This window comes from Ctenopharyngodon idella, chromosome 7, assembly GCF_019924925.1.
Source record: "Ctenopharyngodon idella isolate HZGC_01 chromosome 7, HZGC01, whole genome shotgun sequence".
Taxonomy (NCBI): domain Eukaryota; kingdom Metazoa; phylum Chordata; class Actinopteri; order Cypriniformes; family Xenocyprididae; genus Ctenopharyngodon; species Ctenopharyngodon idella.
The window spans coordinates 14032789-14053209 of record NC_067226.1 but is presented as its reverse complement, the minus strand read 5'-3'; the positions used below and the strand labels follow the sequence as shown (position 1 = coordinate 14053209).

At 37.5% G+C, this 20421-nt stretch overlaps 2 protein-coding genes across 4 annotated transcripts in view; one reads left to right on the top strand and one right to left on the bottom strand.

Annotated features, from left to right (window-relative positions):
- Positions 1-11271, top strand: part of smarcd3b (SWI/SNF related, matrix associated, actin dependent regulator of chromatin, subfamily d, member 3b) — a 46781-nt gene extending 35510 nt beyond the window's left edge. For all 3 annotated transcript variants that reach the window (XM_051899265.1, XM_051899264.1, XM_051899266.1), the window contains 11 exons: positions 13-55; positions 761-883; positions 1281-1403; positions 3015-3110; positions 3348-3449; positions 4637-4798; positions 5002-5099; positions 6400-6535; positions 6709-6831; positions 7807-7908; positions 8067-11271. In XM_051899265.1, coding sequence (XP_051755225.1) covers positions 13-55; positions 761-883; positions 1281-1403; positions 3015-3110; positions 3348-3449; positions 4637-4798; positions 5002-5099; positions 6400-6535; positions 6709-6831; positions 7807-7908; positions 8067-8120 — 1162 coding nt within the window. In that variant the 3' untranslated portion in view covers positions 8121-11271. The remainder of the gene's footprint in view (positions 1-12; positions 56-760; positions 884-1280; positions 1404-3014; positions 3111-3347; positions 3450-4636; positions 4799-5001; positions 5100-6399; positions 6536-6708; positions 6832-7806; positions 7909-8066) is intronic.
- Positions 11272-13170: 1899 nt separating this feature from the next.
- chpf2 (chondroitin polymerizing factor 2) lies at positions 13171-20329 on the bottom strand. The gene is made up of 4 exons (XM_051899257.1): positions 17772-20329; positions 16433-16997; positions 15984-16166; positions 13171-15212 (listed from the first exon to the last, which is right to left on the bottom strand). The coding sequence occupies exons 1-4, from the start codon at positions 18038-18040 to the stop codon at positions 13941-13943; spliced, it is 2289 nt and encodes a 762-aa protein (XP_051755217.1). The 5' UTR covers positions 18041-20329; the 3' UTR covers positions 13171-13940.
- Positions 20330-20421: the final 92 nt, after the last annotated feature.

The following is a 20421-nucleotide window of genomic DNA, read 5'->3' as shown; positions in this document are numbered from 1 at the left end:
CTCTTTCTGCAGTGCCAAGAGGAGGAAGATGGCTGATAAGATCCTTCCACAAAGGGTGAGTAAGAGATCTGAGCCTTTTCATTGCTTTCATTGGTTTGACTGGGTTTTTTGTGTGTGCAAATGTGCACGGATGAAGATGCACGGGCGTGCATGTCTGTTCTCTGTCTCGGCCCCTTTAGAGGGGCGGAATCCTCTACCAAGCAAGCGATACGATGGACACAAATGTTTTGGAGGGCTTTTGCATTCAGTAATTGTCAATAACCAGACAATACAGATATAGTCTACACTGACAGCAGGCCTTTTAAAAAATATTTATTGTATATTGCAGAGAATATCCAGATAATTTGAGATTTTCTTTAGATAATATCTATTCTAGACAATATTACAATCTATAATAAATAATCTAAAATATTTGACAGCATTACTGCTGTGGGTTCATGGTGATGGTATTGGTTGAAATCTATTATTTATAATTTAATCTCTAAAATAGGGTTTATACGTTATTGTTTATGGATGATTTTTATAGTCACTGTGTCACTATGAGTTGGTTGTGTTAGATAAGATAAGCAGCACTATGTGTGTGTGTGTTATCAGGCAATATAGATAGATAGAGCTCCCGTGGAGATGCCAGACGCATTAGTCATTGACAAAACACTCAGTCTATCGTCCACAGAACAAGAGGGGAAAATAACTAGGATTGTTTGGATTTCCTTCAATGCACCCATTTACAAAATGAGGTTTTATTGAATTCTTTTTTCAGATTCGTGAGCTTGTTCCGGAGTCACAGGCATATATGGATCTGTTGGCATTCGAGCGCAAATTAGACCAGACCATAATGCGCAAACGGGTGGACATCCAAGAGGCACTTAAGAGACCCATGAAGGTATTTCTCATCCCCATGATCCATATATTCTTTTTTAATTTCATGTTTCAGAACAAATCTGTTGTTTTTTTCAACCAATTAAAAAAATATATGTCTTAGCACTTTTGTTAACCTATATATCAGAGCTTTTAAAACACATTAGGCAGAAGGAGCCTTGGGACAAGAATTTTCACCTGCAGTCTCTTACTGAACCATTTTAAATATTGCTTGCATAAATCAACAGGATAAGACACAAAACAACTTAAATGAGCTTAAAATGAGGCTGGTGTCTAGCTTCTTATATTTTACACATTATCAGCTTAAAAGCATTTTTCTCAGCATAATGCCTCCGTATTTTTGTGAGCAAACTGCAGATTGGATGAGGATAAATATTCAGATAATTTTTTCTTATTTGAAGCAAAAGCGAAAACTGCGTCTCTACATCTCCAACACGTTTAACCCTGCCAAGCCTGATGCAGAAGACTCCGAAGGCAGCATTGCATCCTGGGAGCTGCGTGTGGAGGGCAAACTGCTGGATGATGTGAGTCAGTTGCACTTTAATCAATAATTGCACAATACAGCTATTTTAAATCCTTTAATATATAAAACACTGGGGTGCTGTTGCTTTTGTTTTGTTGCTTTGTTTGGGGATAAATATCACATATAAACTGTCTGCAGTGTTTGATGTGCTTTTTGCCTCTGACATCATGACTTGTGAATGGCAGCTATGTGCCTTTTGAATTAGTGAGGTTAAATTTACTATCCCAGGCTCCAAGTCTTGACCACAGACATGTGCCTCGCTCACCAGTGAGATCACTTCCTAGTCTCCATCCAAACATACGTGCCAGAAAGTTCTGTGGGTCCATTGACTTGAACTGTTTTTCTTTACTCTGCTCTTTTGATAGTTGTATGCCTGCCCCCATTTATCCAATGATGCGTATCTTAAAGGAATATTCATCTGAAGCTCTGTCGACAGCATTTGTGGCAATACTTTTATTGTCAGAAAGAAATTTCAACCTAAAAAGCATAATTCCTGTAATACACTTAGGCCTACAGTGTCATGATCAGTTAAAAAATAAAACCCTGTTGCTTTTGCATCGCATATCTGTGAGATACCAGGAAGGTTACGTGACATAACTATTCATGAAGTGCTGTTTATATGGAGCAAACTCTACCCACTGGAATATATTAGTAAAGAATAACCAGAAGTTAAAAGAAATTGTTTCCCTCTTTAAAAGTGGATTAAGGTAACTTGCCTGCTATCTGTAATTCGGCATTGCATAGGTATATTTTATGTTTTCATTGACAATGACCTGAAGTCTGCTTAGTAATTTCCTTCAGAATGATTAAACAGAAGTCTAGCGAGCTGAAGCTGAGGCTCGCTGCACATTTGCTTTTGCTCAAGCATGTTCCCTTCATCTACAGCCACAAAAGCACTGGAGCATGGCTGAACATGCAAAATGTTTCTTACCTGTGCAAGTAGAAAAAATACTTTGACATTCATGACCTTCATTATCTATTTAACAATACCAACATTTACCCATGTAAAGACAGCAGAATAAAGAATATAGGAAGACATACTGTCATCAGTGAAATCATAGGTTTATATGATAATATAGAATGTTGTTGTTTTCTTTGTTGAAAGCATCGTTTGGATTATGATCTGATATACTTGCCAATGTACTAGTTTGTTTTATGTGATTGCAGCCCATCAGTACATCTGATGTACAGTTATGCATACTGTAAGATTTTTGAAGATGAACTGAAGCATAAGGACTAAATTCTTAAAGGTTTACGCAATACAGCATAAATTCAGCCTCTTGATTCAGTCTCTAACCAAGACCTGTTTTGCTAATACACTTGAGGCATGCTTTTCCATGCACAAAGAATTGAAACTAGTACTTATTGATGATAGCTTGAAGGGCTCAAGCCGTGTCTGGGCTGAATGGAATGTTGTCCTGCACAGCAAATCATCCACCAGTATACCACATTTCATTTGAACATTCAGGCCGTTCTCTTCCATGGAACGTCAACCAGGAAAGTTTATGATGTGGTGTAAGGTTCATGTTTTCCAACAATGTCTTCATACTTGAAACTGGATAGTTTGCTCAGTGGCACACTCTGAAAACAGTATTCATGCTTTCATTCACAGCCAGGCAAGATGAAGAGGAAGTTCTCCTCTTTCTTCAAGAGTCTGGTGATTGAGCTTGACAAAGACCTTTACGGCCCTGATAACCATTTGGTTGAGGTTGGTGTTTGATTTCCTGCTTGAATGAAAATGTATTAGTATTTCGGCAATTCCTATAACCAAGAGCTAAAACTACTATAAAACTATATATATAACATGCCATATAGCACTTTGTTCATGTGGTGTGATGATATTGTCATTCAAGTTATTTTTCTTTAAAGTTACTGTAAATCTTTGTTTTTGCTTTTCCTTAGTGACTCTGTGCAAGCATGTTGATTTCTCTTTTTTTTTCCACAGTGGCATCGTACCCCAACCACTCAGGAGACAGACGGTTTCCAGGTGAAGAGGCCTGGAGATGTTAACGTGCGCTGCACCCTGCTGTTAATGCTGGATTACCAGGTAAAGACAACAAAATGCATCCAGCAATGTTAACATGCGCTGTAAAAAAAAAAAAACCCCGTAAAATTTACTGTAAAAAAAACGGCAGCTGTGGTTGCCAGAACTTTAACTTAAAAATACGGTAGCACCGTTTTAGGTTTTATGGGACAGCACTTAGTTTACAGTTCAAAACTGTATAATTTAAAAGTTTATTTTGTAGTAATTACGGTTCATAACTGTTTATTTTCACACACTGCACAAAAACTCTGTTAAATTTACGGTAAAAAAAACGCATTTCATTAACTGAAATAATGTTAATGCACACAGTATCATTCACACAAACACTAAACACCATCATGGTAACACACATGAAATAAAAAAATGCAATAAACATTAATTTAACAACATTAGATGTAACATAAAACCCTAATGTACATAACTGATTAGAAAAAAAAAAAACTAAGAAGAAACAGTTATTTCAGCGAAAATACATCAAATGTGAAGTGTCACGCAGGGAACTGTGGGAATGTCAATTTACGGTTTTTCACTGTAAATTTTACAATGACTTGTTGTTTTTCACTTCCAAAAACTGTAAATTTAACAATATTCTACCGAAAAATTACATTAAATGTACCGTTAGATCTATTACGGTTATTCACTATAGTACCGAAACTTTCTGTAAGCCAATTAACTGTTTTTCACCGTAGCATTTTTACAGTCTTTTACCGTTAAAATCACAGTCATTTTTTACAGTGTGTATATTAACTGAAGCTGTTGATCAATAACTGCAAAATTAAACTGTATCATTTGTCATGTCAAATTTTAGAACAATTTGTCCATGGACTTGTGTGATTCGCTTTTTGATTGTAATTTTCTTTCAGACCTCAAAGCTTTGAGATTACCAGGAAGTTTCATTGAAAAAATAAGTTGATGAAATAGTGAAGATAGTAGTGAAGGTTGAATATCACATATATGAGTATATTAGAAAAGAACAGGAACTCTGTGAGCAGCAGGTCTACTTATTAATAATTTTCTAATGCTTTATTTGTGGGAAAAAAATAGATAAATTATCCAAAATAGATAAATATTCTTCTATTTGGCCTATGTTTTTAAATTACAACTTAAAAGTTAATTGAACTGAATAATATATTGAATGAAAAGCTAATTAAATGTAAGCATGCATCAAAACTCTTGTGTCCTGTATGCAGCCACCTCAGTTTAAGCTGGATCCACGTCTGGCTCGTCTGCTCGGCATACACACACAGACTCGCTCCAGTATCATTCAGGCCCTCTGGCAGTATGTCAAAACCAACAAACTGCAGGACTCGCATGACAAGGAGTACATCAACTGTGACAAGTACTTCCAACAGGTACGCTTGATTAGAAGCATTGATTAACATTATCACAATCTGTAATTATTGAATGAATCAGCTTCTCTTAAACCCTTAAAATGTATTTAATATTTAAATTGATATTTTCAAAGTTCACAGAAACACATTAGAATTATTATGTAAAGCCAGTATACATTATTTTAATCAAGAACTTTGTTCTCTGGCCTCATCTCCTCTCACAGATCTTTGACTGTCCACGCCTGAAGTTCTCTGAAATTCCACAGCGCCTCACCAACCTTCTACTGCCTCCTGACCCTATTGTCATCAACCACATCATTAGGTTTGGCTGCCTATTTATGTGATTTTGTTCATCTGCTTGCTTGTCTGGACGAATGTGTCATATTTATTGCAGATATGCTGAAAATACAGCTTCGACATCAAAGGAATAAATAACATTTTAAAATACACTACCAGTCAAAAGTTTGGAAACATTACTATTTTTAATGTTTTTGAACGAAGTCTCTTATGCTCATTAAGGCTGCATTTATAAATACAGAAAAAACAATAATATTGTGAAATATTATTACAATTTAAAATTATGCTTTTCTATTTTAATATACTTTAAAATATAATTTATTTCTGTGATGCAAAGCTGAATTTTCAGCATCATTACTCCAGTCTTCAGTGTCACATGATCCTTCAGCAATCATTCTAATCTGATTTGATACTCAGTTATTATCAATGTTGAAAACAGTTGTGTTGCTTAATATTTTTTTGGAACCTGTGATACTTTTTTCAGGATTCATTGATGAATAAAAGGTTAAAAAGAACAGCATTTATTCAAAATATAAATCTTTTCTAACAATATAAATCTTTACTATCATTTTTTATCAATTTAACACATCCGTGCTGAATAAAAGTACTAATTTCTTTCAAAAAAAGAAAGAAAAAAAATTACTGACCCCAAACTTTTGAACGGTAGTGTATATTGTTACAAAAAATGTCTATTTTAAATAAATGTTGATATTTTTTAACTTTTTATTCATCAAAGAATCCTGAAAAAGTATCACAGGTTATAAAATAATATTAAGCAGCACAACTGTTTCCAACATTGATAATAAATCAGCATATTATAAGGATTTCTGAAGGATCATGTGACACTGAAGACTGGAGTAATGATGCTGACAATTCAGCTTTGCATCACAGAAATAAATTATATTTTAAAGTATATTAAAATAGAAAACCATAATTTTAAATTGTAATATTATTTAAATTGTTATATTATTGTTTTTTCTGTGTTTATTATGAAATAAATGCAGCCTTAATGAGCATAAGAGACTTCGTTCAAAAACATTAAAAATAGTAATGTTTCCAAACTTTTGACTGGTAGAGTATATTATAATAGAAATCAGTTATTTTTAAATATTAATAATATATAATGAATGCAGCATTGGTGCACATAAGAGATTTTCAAAAACATTAAAATCTTACCCACCATTAACTATGAATAGATATAAATGGAATCCAAAACAGAAGTATTTTGGTTTAGTCTTTGTGCCTTGTTTGTCTTTTCTATCTGCTCTTATTAAGTTTATGAATAATACAAAACATGAATTCTCATTGAGGTTATTTTTGTACAGTGTTGACCCTAATGATCAGAAAAAGACGGCCTGCTATGACATTGATGTAGAGGTGGAAGATCCCCTTAAAGCACAAATGAGCAGCTTCCTGCTCTCCACAGCTAATCAGCAAGAGATCGCCTCTTTGGACAGCAAGGTTAGTGCAAAAATGGAGCAGATGATTGAACCACTGGACATTTTGTTGTGAATTATTCGGTCTCTGATTTCAACTGATAGCGGGAAGATAATCAGGATTTAACCACTTTTGCAGTGCTGCCATGTCTGTGAATAAATCCTTGATTTTTCAGTCTTGTTCTAAATGATCTGCAGATCCATGAGACTATTGAGTCCATCAATCAGCTGAAGATTCAGAGAGATTTCATGCTCAGCTTCTCCAGAGATCCCAAAGGCTACATTCAGGATTGGCTCAAATCCCAGAGCAGAGATCTGAAGGTCTGCACCAGCTTTCTTTCTTCTACACACGACTCTTGATATTTATATAATGTATATTTTTGAAGATGAAGTGTGTTCTCTGTTTTACAGTATGTTCTCTTATCTCAGTTTAATGTGCTGAGACAGATGTATGAAAGCCATTTCTAGGCTGACGTCCTAAAAAGTGTAAACACAGTGACTCTGAATGTTTCAAAACATTGCTCAGTTTGTTTGAGTGGTCTGATATGTCAACTTCTGGCTCAACCAATGGCATGAGTTTGGGGCGGGACTACCTGTTTGGGACAGGTCAGAAGGGGCAGTAGGAGTGTTTGGTAAAACTCTCTGAAAATTAAATTTGCAGTTCTGTTTGCTGCTGTTAATGATACAGAAACTACACACTTTGAGCCAGATTTACAGAAGCTTCTAGAAGATATTTGCTTCATAGTCAGTGGTTTCAACTAGTAAAAACCAAAGCTTCAACAGCTCTCATACACTACAGTTCAAGATTTTTAAACTGTTACAAAATAATTATTTTTTTATATATATATATATATATATTTTTTTTTTTTACTTTTTTTGGAATTCCTGAAAAAAAATGTATCATGGTTTTCACAAAACTATTAATCAGCACTGATTACTGTTTTCTTCATTGATAATAATAGTCAGAAATGTTTTATGAGCACCAAATCAGCATATTAGAATGATTTCTGAAGGATCATGTGACTGAAGACTGGAGTAATAGAAAATACAAGCACAGAAATAAATGACATTTAAATGACATACAGTAGAATGGGTATTTAAAATTGTAATAATATATCACAATATTGCTGTTTTAACTGTATTTTTGATAAAGAACATAAGAGACTTATTTCAAAAAGATTAAATAATCTCACCGACCCCAAACTTTTAGTGTACTCTGTAAGCGATGTCCTACATCATGTTTGTCCTGTCATTGTCCTGCATTTCTTAATGTTATCACCTTTTGATTGCTTGTAGCTGATGACAGATGTTGTTGGGAACCCAGAGGAAGAGAGGAGAGCTGAGTTTTATCATCAGCCTTGGTCTCAGGAGGCTGTCAGCCGTTACTTCTACTGCAAGGTGAGGGTGTAAAAAGATACGATTACTAGTGTGAACCTTCTACTCGTTTACTATAAAACAGGATGTAAAGCGTCGGATGTCTGTGTCTTTTGTGAGGTTGTATTGTTTATCTGCACTGCCTGCAAAAACTGACTGGCTTTGTCTTTCCCCTTCCAAAGATTCAGCAGAGGAGGCAGGAGCTGGAGCAGGCCTTGGCCATGAGGAACACCTAGAACCCACACCGACCACATTCAGACAACACGGCTAGTTTGTGACAACACTGCCTCCATGTGGAGGTCTCTGCATTATTGTCTGCAGTGTATGAGGGTTTGTGTGCGTGTCCAGTCATCGTTGTTGTAACTGTGACCTACAATCAACTGTACTGGACCAATCACACCCGGTTACTCCAACAGCCACTGCAGCTCCATTATACAGTATGTGCATTTCAGCCAATCACGGTGCTGTGTCTTCCATTCCGGGAGGAAATCATCTCACAATGCACTCTTTGGATTTCTGGTTTTTAATACCACTCACATCCACCAGCATTTTGAACTTGATGACTTCAGAGCTGGCTCAGTCCCATAGACTGTGGATCCAACATTGATTCAGTTGTTGTGATTCAGCCTTCCTTCCTCTCAATCATCAATTTCTGGTATTCACACACAATTTCCATGTGATAAACGTGTGGTTTGGGTGAAGTATTGATGACTTCTCTAACGTAGTCCACTTGTTGTATCAAATTTTTTCTTGAGTATTGATCAAAAAGATCATTTTGTATGTCTATCAGTGTTGGGAATCAGTGGAGCCACAATAATTATCTCCGTTATTTACACTTTGATTCAGAAGTGTATTTATGAAGTACTTTGAGGCAGGCAGCTTTAAAAGAAGCATCATTCAGTATAAACTGAACTGGTGGCTTACAGGGTATGTCACACTCTGCTGTCTGTCCCTGCCACATTAATGACATTTAGCTGCGCTTTTTAAGTAAATAGTGTATATAAACATTGAAAGATTGAATGAGGTTGTTTTAATCAAGTATTTAAAAGCTATTCTGCCTTATAAAGGCAAAACACAGTAACTGAACCCACACTTGAGTGAGAATGAGAAGATGGCTTTAAAGTTTTTGATTGATTTGGTATCAGTTTTCACACTACTTTCTCTGAATTATGTGTAGTTACTGCGTTTTGCCTTTGTAGGTCAGTACTGACATAGTGACATAGTCATTAGTTCACTTTGAAGGAATTTGATAGGTCACGATTTTTGAGAAACTGTCACATATATGGAGAAAATAGGTCATCCCAGCATAATGACGAAAGTTATTTAGAAATATAATCTGCTTGTTAAGCTGTGACGTATTGAATACTGCTTCTGGGTCAAATCCTGTTTTGTTTTGTTTTTTCAAGTGTGAATACTCAGCCATTTTTGAGCACTATTTATTCATGTCACACATTTAAGTTAAGCTACGGTGTACAGTTTCTGGGTTCAAAACACCAGTATTTTAATGATACAGAAAAGATGAATTACTCTCTGGCCAACTGAGATTTCAGTGTGGAGATAGGTTAGCATCATGATTTTTCTGTAGTACTACAGCATACAATGAGCGTATATTAGCACCGTTTGTTGTTTAGTTTCAGTATCTGAAGGAGTGTTTGAAACCAGAAGCAGTAACGTCAAACTTAACCGGATTAGACAGTCAGATTTTATTATGCTTCACCAAAACCTTTTCTGTGCACGACATTACCATCTTCTTTTGAGAATTTCTTTTGAATCCTGATTTATTTTTTATCTGTTTCAATAGTGCAGTTTAAATCACATCCTGTGGGCATTTGTTGTTTTTTTTTTATTAGTGATGCTTGATGTTTTACCAAAGGTCTAAATTACTTTTAAGAAGGCAGTGTACAGACTTTGACTAGATTAAGTTTTTTAAAAGATGAAGGACACGTTTTTAACAAATACACATTTTTCCCATCTCCTTAGCTGTGAAAACACTTTTTAAAACTGCTTTATGACTCATAGAGTCTTTGCACTAAATCATGGATCATGACTGAGCTCTCCAAAAGCTTTCCATGTTAATTATATGTCACCTATACAAAAAAAGTAGCGAAATGAAGGATGAACCAGGGGAATAAATGTTGAAATGTGGTTACACTGTGCTGCCATCTGGCATTATAGACTGGTTTCATCATTGCAGTATAGTCCTGAGTTCTCACTGGCTCTGGGTTTTGATCATGAACCCTCTGCTGCTGCTTTACTGTCAGCTGAAGGATGACTTGTCCAGGTAAATTATTGTGTGTTCTTGCGGTTTGCCTGTGATCCTCACACATCTTCTCGTGAGGAGGGAGGAGTGCTGGTGACCTGTGTGTTGTCACTCAGAGTATTTTTCAGACCTATGCATGTTGCATGGACACATTTTTATACTTTCATACAAGGACATGAGAAACCTTCTGACTGCTTGGGAGTTGATCAGAAGAGCACTGAGTTTCTTTAGTTAGTGACCCTCTTTGTCTGGGTAATGACAGTCTCTACATACAGTACCAACCTAACATGTACAGCAGAGGCCATTTTAGGTCATGTATTATTTTCTTTCGTTTTGTTTTGTCTTTTAAAAAGACTTTGCAATTTAATATGTGGATAAGAAAAGCACACCAATGATTTTTACAGAGCCTTTTGGGAAACAACAGCACCTCCCATCGAATCTTTTGGGTACTACATGTATATAGTCAGCCATTTTGAACATTATGAACTTGAAGTATAACAGTTGTAAGTGAATATAACATCTGCCTGTGGTGCTGTGTTAGCAACTGAACAAAGTTTTCTGTTCTCATGTGTAAAGTAAGCTCTTCTGTTGCTCTTCAAGCCACCAACTGTGCTTTCTTTACCTGACCATCGTGTGGTCGAGTGTTCAATGTTACCATCTCTTCTGCTTTAGCGTCTTTTGAGGTGCAGTAAATGCATCATGCTGCCCTCCAGTGCTTCTGTAAGGGGAAAATATCCAAACAGTTTGGGTACTAAAAATGAACGCTGATTGGTATGCTTTGATTAAATGCCACACATGATGTATTTAAGTATTCATTACTAGAGTTTCACTGGGCTTTGAAATCTTTATCATAACTAGGTTTGTTTATAGTGTCTTTCTTACTCCCTGGTTTGTTCATAGAAGTACTGCCAGCAGACATCTGAACAAGTAGGTTTTAATGGCCCACTTTGTGTGTGTGTTTTTGTTTTTTTGTTTTTTTTTCTCCACAGTCTGTACATGTTTGCTTTCTCAACTTGTTCCACTGTTCAGCGAGTGAGATCAAAACTACAGACGTACCTGTGTAAGATAATGAGGATGTAAATAAACAAGCGCTTGCCAAAGTTTGTGAATGGAACACCATAATGAAAGTGTGTTGAGTTTATTCTTAAGATGTGTATTAGTGTTGTGGTTCTCAACCAAAGGGCTGGGTCCCACTAGCCTCAGCAAACTTCCATATTTGCCTTTTAAGTTATCTGTACTTAAACATTTTAGTTAATTCAATGAAAAGACCACATTAGGTCAACTCAATTAAATTGAGTTGTCAACTTCCCCATTACTCAATTGAACTGAGGGAATCACTTTCCTGAAATCATTTGAGTAGTCTCAACTTATTAGGGTTTACAGTGCAGGGGGGCCCCAATAAGTCTTACAGCTATTTAAATTTGTTAAATTAACATAATTAAAATGCAAAAAATAAATAGATGGGACAATAAGGATGCATAAAAAATACAGATGCACGACAAATCTGACATATTTTTGGTCAATATCAGCTTAGATAGGAGGGTCTTTGAATATTTTCTTGGACAAAGGGGGGCCTTGGATCAAAAAGGTTGAGAAACTGCATTTATGTGTGTGAAATCCAAAGGATAAAAAAATCACTGGATCAAATGAAATTACACATGATTCGATAATAAGATTGTGATATTTGAGAATAAAAGACTCATCTCTGACATCCGTTACTTTGTGAGAGTGGAGATTCAGTGGAGATTTTTAATGTCATTCAGTATTTTCATTTTCTTGACTCCTCTTTAAGGACAAATGTGTCATTATGCCAATGAGGAAACTGCTGTTTGTATTCAGCAGCAGGCCACACCCTCTGCTTTGAAAGAACCTTTCACTACCTACCTACTCTTGACCTGGTAAAAATCCACAGGGCCCCCCTCTGTTCGCTGAAATACATGAAAATAGCAGCATGGAAAAAGAAGGCTTCCATACAGTCTGATGGAGAATGTACTGTATTAAGCCATGTTCCCTGTGGAAGAAGATGAAAGGTGCCATTTCACACAAATCTCTCTCTGGCCCCTCTAAACATACAGTGTGTATTGAATTTCATCTCAAGTTGAAAAGCCATAGAGGAGGGGACTGAAGTTCATTTCCTTCAGTCTGTCCTTCAAGAGTATAGGCACCCTTTGTACAACAATCTCTAATAACCTATTCTCAAGCAGTACTATTAGTAACAGTTTACATGTAATCTGGATTACATAATCAGATTTAAAAAAATTAATTATATGTATAATTATATTTTAAAATACTCATAATTGTCACAATGGCATTACATTTTTCATCATTGATTCTCCCTACTTCTTTTTTTTATATCTTTAAAATTTTCCTTTCTAAAAAAAAAAAAAAGAAAAAAAACCTACGTTCAGAAGGTCTTCCAGGTTTGTAGAATTGCACAGACCAGCCACTAATCATGTGCCCATCACTGAAAACTGAGACCCACACAGCTTTGATCACTGCATTTACGGAAACCATTCAAGTGTTTTCTCGACATTGCGTATCTTTACAGCTCCTGACGAACACATTATTATTTGTACTCAGTGAGTCATTTAGCCATGTATTACTGTCTTTAGGAGGCTTTTGTCTTTCAAACACATTAAAATATACAAATTCACATATATTTACATGCAAAGTTTTTTTTTGTCAGCCTAACCTCTTTGACCTAATATATTTACTTAAAGTAGATTTTAAGTTATGTCAATAATAAAAATAAGTAAATAATAATAACATCAAGTTCACGGTTCTCTGATGTCAATTAATGGTCACATGACGTGATATATATATTCAGTCAAACCAAAAATTATTCAGACACTAGATAAAATTTTTGATATATTTTTACTAGTGGGTGCAGGACACTATAGTTCATTTATGTAAGTGAGGATAGCAAAATAAAGTAAACGGTGACATATTATACCCGAAAATTTTTCATACAGTGGACTAGCAGTAAAATTGATAAGAATTTGGGACCAAAAAGTCATGACTCATGATCATGTTTCACAGATAATTTGTTTATTCAATCCTGAAATATTCAGCACATTCTGTTTACAGGTCATACAATCATATATCCGAAGGAAGAAAGATGGCTCAAGTTACTTTTATAGCTGAGACTAGAACCTCTACTAACCACCAGACGTCTGACATGTTCATATATATTAAAAGATGAATGAGTTCCTTATGTGTTTCACTTCCTAACATCAGGTTCCTGCATTCAGTCATCGGTAGTAATGTAAACGAGGTAAAACCCATTCCTCAGGTTTTATTTAAAGCGAGTTATGAAGACTTCATCAGTATTGTTCTCTGGTTATATTAGTCACACTTTTATAAGTCAATTCCACCATATGTAGATCCTTACAGGGATAGTTCACCCAGAAAATGGAAATTTTGTCATTGTTTGCTCAACTTAAAAGTTAGTTCAAACCTGAATTACACTCTTTTCTCTGCAGAACACAAAAGAAGAGATTTTGATGAATTGGTCACCTTTGACATTCATTGTACGGATATCAAAATCTCTTTTTATGATCCAAAGAACGACGAGAGGGTGAGTAAATGATGACAGAATTATCATTTTTTATGTGAACTATCCCTTTGACAAGGCAACTTCACTGTGTTTAGTTAAATTGAGTCACTGGATGATCTGTTCAGAGAAGTTCATAGCATCAGGGTGAAATTCATTCAATCACTATCAGTAGGTCATTAAAGGCCACCTAAATGAGAATCAAGAAGTTTAAGCCATCTTAATGTTGCAGTAGTAGTCAGTTCAGGTGCTGTTAGCCTGCTCCTGTTCAAACAAAGCCATTGCTAGGTGTGATCGAGAGGCCAGCCCCTCGAGGTTACTGAGAACACAGCGGTGATAGATGTCCTCACTGAACCGTGGGTTACATTCCCTGTGCACATACTTCTGAACTAGTGCCGGCTCGACAGCCCGAAACACGTGCAACCCAGAGTAACGTACAAAGATCTCGTAGACGTCCATGCTCTCAAGCAATTCATCATTGTCCAAGATGTCAGCGGCCATCTTTGTGCGGGCAGCCATGTAATCTGCATTGTAAAAGCAGGCTTCTTCAAAGATGTGGCGGTCAAAGTGGCCATCACGCAGCGTCTCGGACGCAAAGGATGAAGCGGCAGAAGGTTGTTGGTCGCGGTAGACCAGAGCTGGACTGTACTCTTGAAAGTGGATTGGGAAGAAGACCTGCCAATTGCTGATAGCGTTCATACGGCAGCGGTTGAGGAAGTCAGCGTTGACCTCGGTCCATACGCTGGCCAGGAAGAACAGGGTGTCTACTGGGTGCTTCTTGGAGATGATGTCCATCAGCTTGACCTGTGAAGGAACTTCAGTCTTTACACTAATCCAAGGAATCTTTACATCACCGTAACGTTTCTCTACCTCACCAATCATGGCTTTGACACCGGCAAAGACGTCCGTCTGGCTGACTCGCTGGGCATCGAAGGGATCATACACAAACAAGAAGGTGAGCAGAGCATTGTCATGGGTATCCAGAGCATTCATGACATACATGTCAAGGAAGTTACCCACAAAGTCTTGATCGTGTGCCGTCACAGGGAGGATCACCTGTACCCGTGTCGCTTCTGTTACATATGGCATAGGGATGATCTCGACAGCACTAAGCGGCTTCAGCAGACTCACCCGTTTGGCGATGACCTGACTGTGGCCCTTCTGAGTAAAAGCTTCCAGGGCCAAATCCAGCACATACTCCATGCCTCGTGTGGGATCGAAGCGTCGGTACCCGTTCAGCAGACGCCGCTTACGGAAGCGTAACTGGGGCTGATAGCGCTCGTTCAGACGGCCCACTGCAGTCTCCAGGACTGAGCTGACATCTGCTCGGTCCGCACCTCGAAGCTCACACTTCGGAGAGCTGTCCGCACATGAATAAATGTGCTCTTCGGTGAAGTATTCCCAGTTGATCACCTCAAAGCGGGTTTTGGGTCGGAAGGGTGGGTTGATTCCGATGGGCCACGTGGCTCCGGCTTTGCCCTCTGGAGTGAGCTCACTTATGTTACTGATCTGGTTCTGTGGCCAAAACAACAGAAAAAGTCATTGAAAGGAGCAGCAATAAACTGATAAAGAGAAAACAATTTCTTCTTTTCGTCCTGTTCCTTTAGGCACAGTATGTCTATCAATCGCTTCATTTATCATGCAGAAAGGCAAGTTTTATCCTTGACTCAAAGACAAAGGCAGTGGAAAAAGCTGAGATAAGTTCATTTCCTGCGGTTATGTGATGTGTGATGGCTGGCTGACAGCTGCAAACACCTTGCCCTATTACCTATGCAACATACTTGTCCAGACATGAAAGTCTGTGCGTATATTCAAGCTAGGCATCTAAAAGTTTACATTCACTGCAATTTAATTTGGACTAAAATAGTGATTTATCTTTTTAAAATGCCATGTAAATGCTTTAGTCTGAAATCTAAAATGTTTGCAAAGTCAGAGTAATATACACATTAAATGACTTACAATTGACCTTAGCATTGTGCATTTGCTCAAAAAGGTGTGCACTTAATCTTGATCTTGGTGCTAACAGAGACATATCACATCCAAATACAGCATGCGTATATTAAAATACATAATTGTGCTGGTCTCAATGAGGCACAGCTTAGTCAAGATGCATGACATGGTCATAATACGATTCTCAAACTAAAGGTGCTAATTCTGGATCAGGTTTTTGCACGATTGTGCAGACATGTCTAAGGTTATAAGTGGGAACCTAACCAGCTGGCTTGAAGTTAGCAGCTTTAAGAAACTGAGAGAAATGATCTTCTAAGATGAGGTACAGTAACATACCTGTAACTGCTGAATTTGTGCATAGGTCCAGTCCAGTTCAATCTGGTTATAGCGTTTGTGTAGGCGATACATCAGGACAGGTTCAGAGACGGGGTGGACAGTGAAGGCATTTTTAAACTGTGCACTGTCCTCACGCTCAGGGTCCACGTTCTTCTGCAGCTCAAAGTAACGGTAGGTCATCTCCTATATCATTTAAAAAGATGACAACAGCACTGATCATAATCCAGGTGTAAAACAGATTCTCTCTCTGTGCATTGTTTTGGTCTGGATTAATGGATGTAAACAAGCCATTGAAAATGACCAAGCACAAAACAATATTTACTTTGTTTGTTTTCACTATGATCATGATGCTTAATTTCAGGAGGAGCAAATGACACTGCGGTTACTTATTCACAATTTATACAGTAAGTGATTTTAGCTTTACATTGATTTAAAAAGCACTTCCCCACCTGATGCTTCTCCACACAGCTAAGACCCAGGTAATCGATGATGCAGCGACCAAGCCACTCATCTGGCCTGACGCTGAGGATGTCATTTCGACAAGAGTCCAGGTGGGGCTGCAGTCGGGCTAGAAGGCTGCGCGACAACAGATACCCATATCCACCATGGCAATATCGTGCACGTTCTTCACCCCCGATAAACTCCTCTGCTCGTCCCATGTACATATCCTGTCCTGCACTAAGATGATTAACCAGCTCCATGACCCTTTCAGCTTGTGTGTATGTATCATCTTGCGCAAGGTAAAACCAGTCGTACTCATTGCCGTGGTGTTGGTGAAGGTGCCGTATAGTTTCATACATCAGCCAGACGGGTCGATCATCACCATGAGCAACAACAGTCATGCCGTGTGGTGCCTTTGTACTCCGTAAGCCAGTGAAAAAGAAGGTACGGTGAAAACGGTGAGCTACCGTTTTATTGACTGCCACCCCTAGCGTGTTCAGAGTGGCGCGTGAGCTCAGGATGCCCACCAGGAGCCGTTCTCGGATGCCCAGCTCTGTGTGGATGTAGCGAGTCCTGCGGCAAACAACCAAAAAATAAACGGTTTCATTTTAGTGTAAATATACATTACTGTTCAAAAGTTTAAGTCATTAAGGTTTTTTATGTTTTTGATATAAGTGTCTTATGCTCAACAAGACTGCTTTTATTTGATCAAAAATACAGTTAAAATGAAAAATTGTGAAATATTATTACCTTTTAAAATAACTGTTTCTATTTTACTATATTTTAAAATGTAATTTATTACTGTGGTGGCAAAACTGAATTTTCAGTCTTCACTGTGACACGATCCTTCAGAAATCATTCTAATATGCTGATTTGGCATATTAGCATTTCTTATTATATAATTATAATAATAATAATAATAATATATGTATGTATGTTCCTTTGTGCATTTAGAACATTTGTCTCTGAAAAGGTTTAGGTTATTCTTTTATCTTATCATTTTTCTGTCCCGGGTGGAACATAAGTGACTGATTTTGAATTCCAAACAACTTAAAGTTTAACTGTTCATCATTTAACCTGCAACATTTTGATTATTTCTAAGGGCATTGGCATGGCTGTCCTGTATATACAGCCATGGGTGTTTTGTGAGAGGAATAGTAAGAGATTCTCTGTCAGCTGCTTCACAAAGTGGTGAAGAATTCAGCTTTGAGGGAAGCACAGAGATGTGAAAAATACTCGCCTGAGACACATTTCTACACTGACTACTGATACTAACATGAGCTAAATGTCATTTAAAAGTCTAATATAAGAAACAAAGAAAATCTGAACTGACATTTGAGGACTCACCTGAGAACTTTCTTGTGTGGTTTGTTGGGGTCCTTGTGATAGGGCACAATGCGAGGTTGGAAGTCCTCATTCCCATCTTGGCTATCCTGGTGATCCCTGATATGACCACTGTGTATGAGTCTCCCATTTCCCAGTTCATCTCCACAAGCCTCATCGGTTTCCCCCTGTGTCCAGGACACCATCAGGAGACTGAGACTACAGCCCAAAGAGAGGCCCAGAATGAGAGGCAGGGCAGGCCGAAAAACAGCCAGGAAAGAAGACAGACGCATGGTGGAGCAGACAGAGTCTTCTGCGTGCCAGTCAATGGGCGTCAAGTCTTGATAGGTCTCCTTAGAGAGCAGTTCAAGTAACAGCAAAGTCTTAATTACAGTAGAGGCATTTGACAGTGATACTGTGAAGGTAAGTATTTGAATTCCTGGCACTATATAATCATAGCATGACTAGTCAAGTCAGTGTTGATGTCTTCACAATCAGATGAATGGTCGATGAAGATGTCAAGGCACGCAGCGTAAAGCCAAACAAACAGGAGGAAGAATAATCTGACCTGCCGCTTGACAGTCAAATGACTAACACCAGGACATGCGAGTCTGATTTACCATCCAAACATGCAAAACCGAGGCACTACCATTCTCTCCATATAAAATAGTCCACTGTGATCTAGCCGGACATCCTCCTGCAAGCGATATGAGCAAGCTGCATGTATGAATACATTATCCGAGAATTACTTTTACATCATTAGATGAGAAATCACCTCCAGTGGTGATGCACAAAAGGTTAGATCGCTAACCAGCAGACACCATTTGCAGTCGCAACCAACATGCAACGTCCAAGCACAGTTAAATCTGGACTGAAATATTATAAAGTTCAGGATATTAGCATGTACATTTTTGGGTGGGTTGGTTTTGCTTTGTTTTTTGGAGCGAATCAGCGGTTCGAACGACAATCGACGATAAATTACATTCAATAAAAAGTCCTCCGCTCCCTCGCGTAGCTTCGTAGCTGCTTTGCTTACACACTGAAGCTGAGCAGCATTAGCAGCCACCAGCGATATTTCCCCCAAAACACACTAATCCGCCGAAACTGCTCTCAACTGTGGATGAATTCCTGCGTCTCTTCCGAGAGGGTTCGTTGAAAAATACAAAAACAATCGCGAAGTGACTTTATTGGCTTTGCTGTAAATATCTCCAGCATTGTCTGGCACGTACCAAGTCCTAACTACGGATGTGCTCGAGAGGAAGATTGACTCAATGCGTTAAAAACAGACCCAGGGAAACAAGCAGCACGCGCACAAGAGTTCCACGTATGCACGAGCCCTGCAGCAGAGATTCGGCTCTGTTGAGAGAGACTGACAGCAAATGCCCGCCGTTATCCCGCTCCTGCACTCATCATGCTCATTCCGTCGAGGCGAGGGAGACACGTCAAGCATGAATGATAAGCTCGAGATTCAGGCCATCAAATGTCAAATACGTGATTACAACGAGATGGGAGATGAGTAACAAAAGGAAAATTAATTATAATAATAATAACAACATAATTGCACAACAGTTACCGCTGGTCCTCTAATTTGATTTTAGTTAGAACTGTACAATTTAAACAATTGTCTATTTAAAAATGTCACATTTAATTGTAACTATTTATAAGTAACGAATAGAAATTCTTAGTTTTTGAAATGATAAAGTTTGAGTATTTGAGATTGAGATTTGAGTATTGCTTAAAGACTGGCCATTGACCCTGTTTACATTTGAATCAAGTACATCTGCTGTTAGCAACAGTTAATTACAACTAATTGTTTTAGGTCAAATACTTTGATGTGGGAAAGATGAAGTACAATAAAACAGTTTGATTGGCTAATTTGGCTTGTTAGTTCAGCAAGAAAGAGAACTGACTGAAGTCATGTTCAATGCAAAATATCTTTACTTTGAATGTGTAAATGCAATTGAAAATAGTAATAAGCCTTATTTTTGCCTACTTAACAGTTTCTATAGCTCCTAAGTAAAATAGCTACACATACCCCAAAGTGATACTTAAAGTTAGTTTTGATTCGGTCACGATTTACTCACCCTTTACAAATCTGTGACTTTTTCTCAATGCTTTTTAGGCTAAATGACAGTCTGGTCACTGTTCATTTTGATTGTATGGAGAAAAAAAAGATGCAAGGGGAATTGTCATTCTGGCTTATATCTAATTTTTTGTTCCACAAAAGTAAGAAAGGCATACAGCTTTAGGTCCAGTGAATAAATAACGGCTATCCCTTTAAATGTTTTGTAATTCTTCTACATCCCTGCATTCACCTGAAACTTCTTATCACTATTTGTTTTACTTGTACTGTGTTTTGTTCAGTTTTAACAAACATTTTCAACGAGTAGGCCTACTGATTGCTGTGAAATTGCATTTTGGTGAAATAAGACTAAAATTCTTGATTTTTGTTTTCAATACCATTCAGTGCCAGTTGTTGGGTGTAATTAATTACTAAGTAATCTAATTACTGTAATTTAATTACTTTTCCCTTGAAAACGTAAGGGATTACTCTTAATTTGTCTGTAATTTAAGTAGGCTACAGTTAGGACAACCTCTGATGTAATTTCACTAATACTGTATAGACTATAGAACAATTCTATATAAAACTAAAATTTAACGTCTAATGTTAAAA

Coding starts and splice junctions, on each gene's coding strand:
- chpf2 (XM_051899257.1), bottom strand. CDS start 18,040: ATGCGTCTGTCTTCTTTCCTGGCTGTTTTTCGGCCTGCCCTGCCTCTC. Junction 16,998..17,771: donor CCACACAAGAAAGTTCTCAG/GTGAGTCCTCAA, acceptor TGTTTGCCGCAG/GACTCGCTACATCCACACAG. Junction 15,213..15,983: donor CACAAATTCAGCAGTTACAG/GTATGTTACTGT, acceptor TTTTGGCCACAG/AACCAGATCAGTAACATAAG.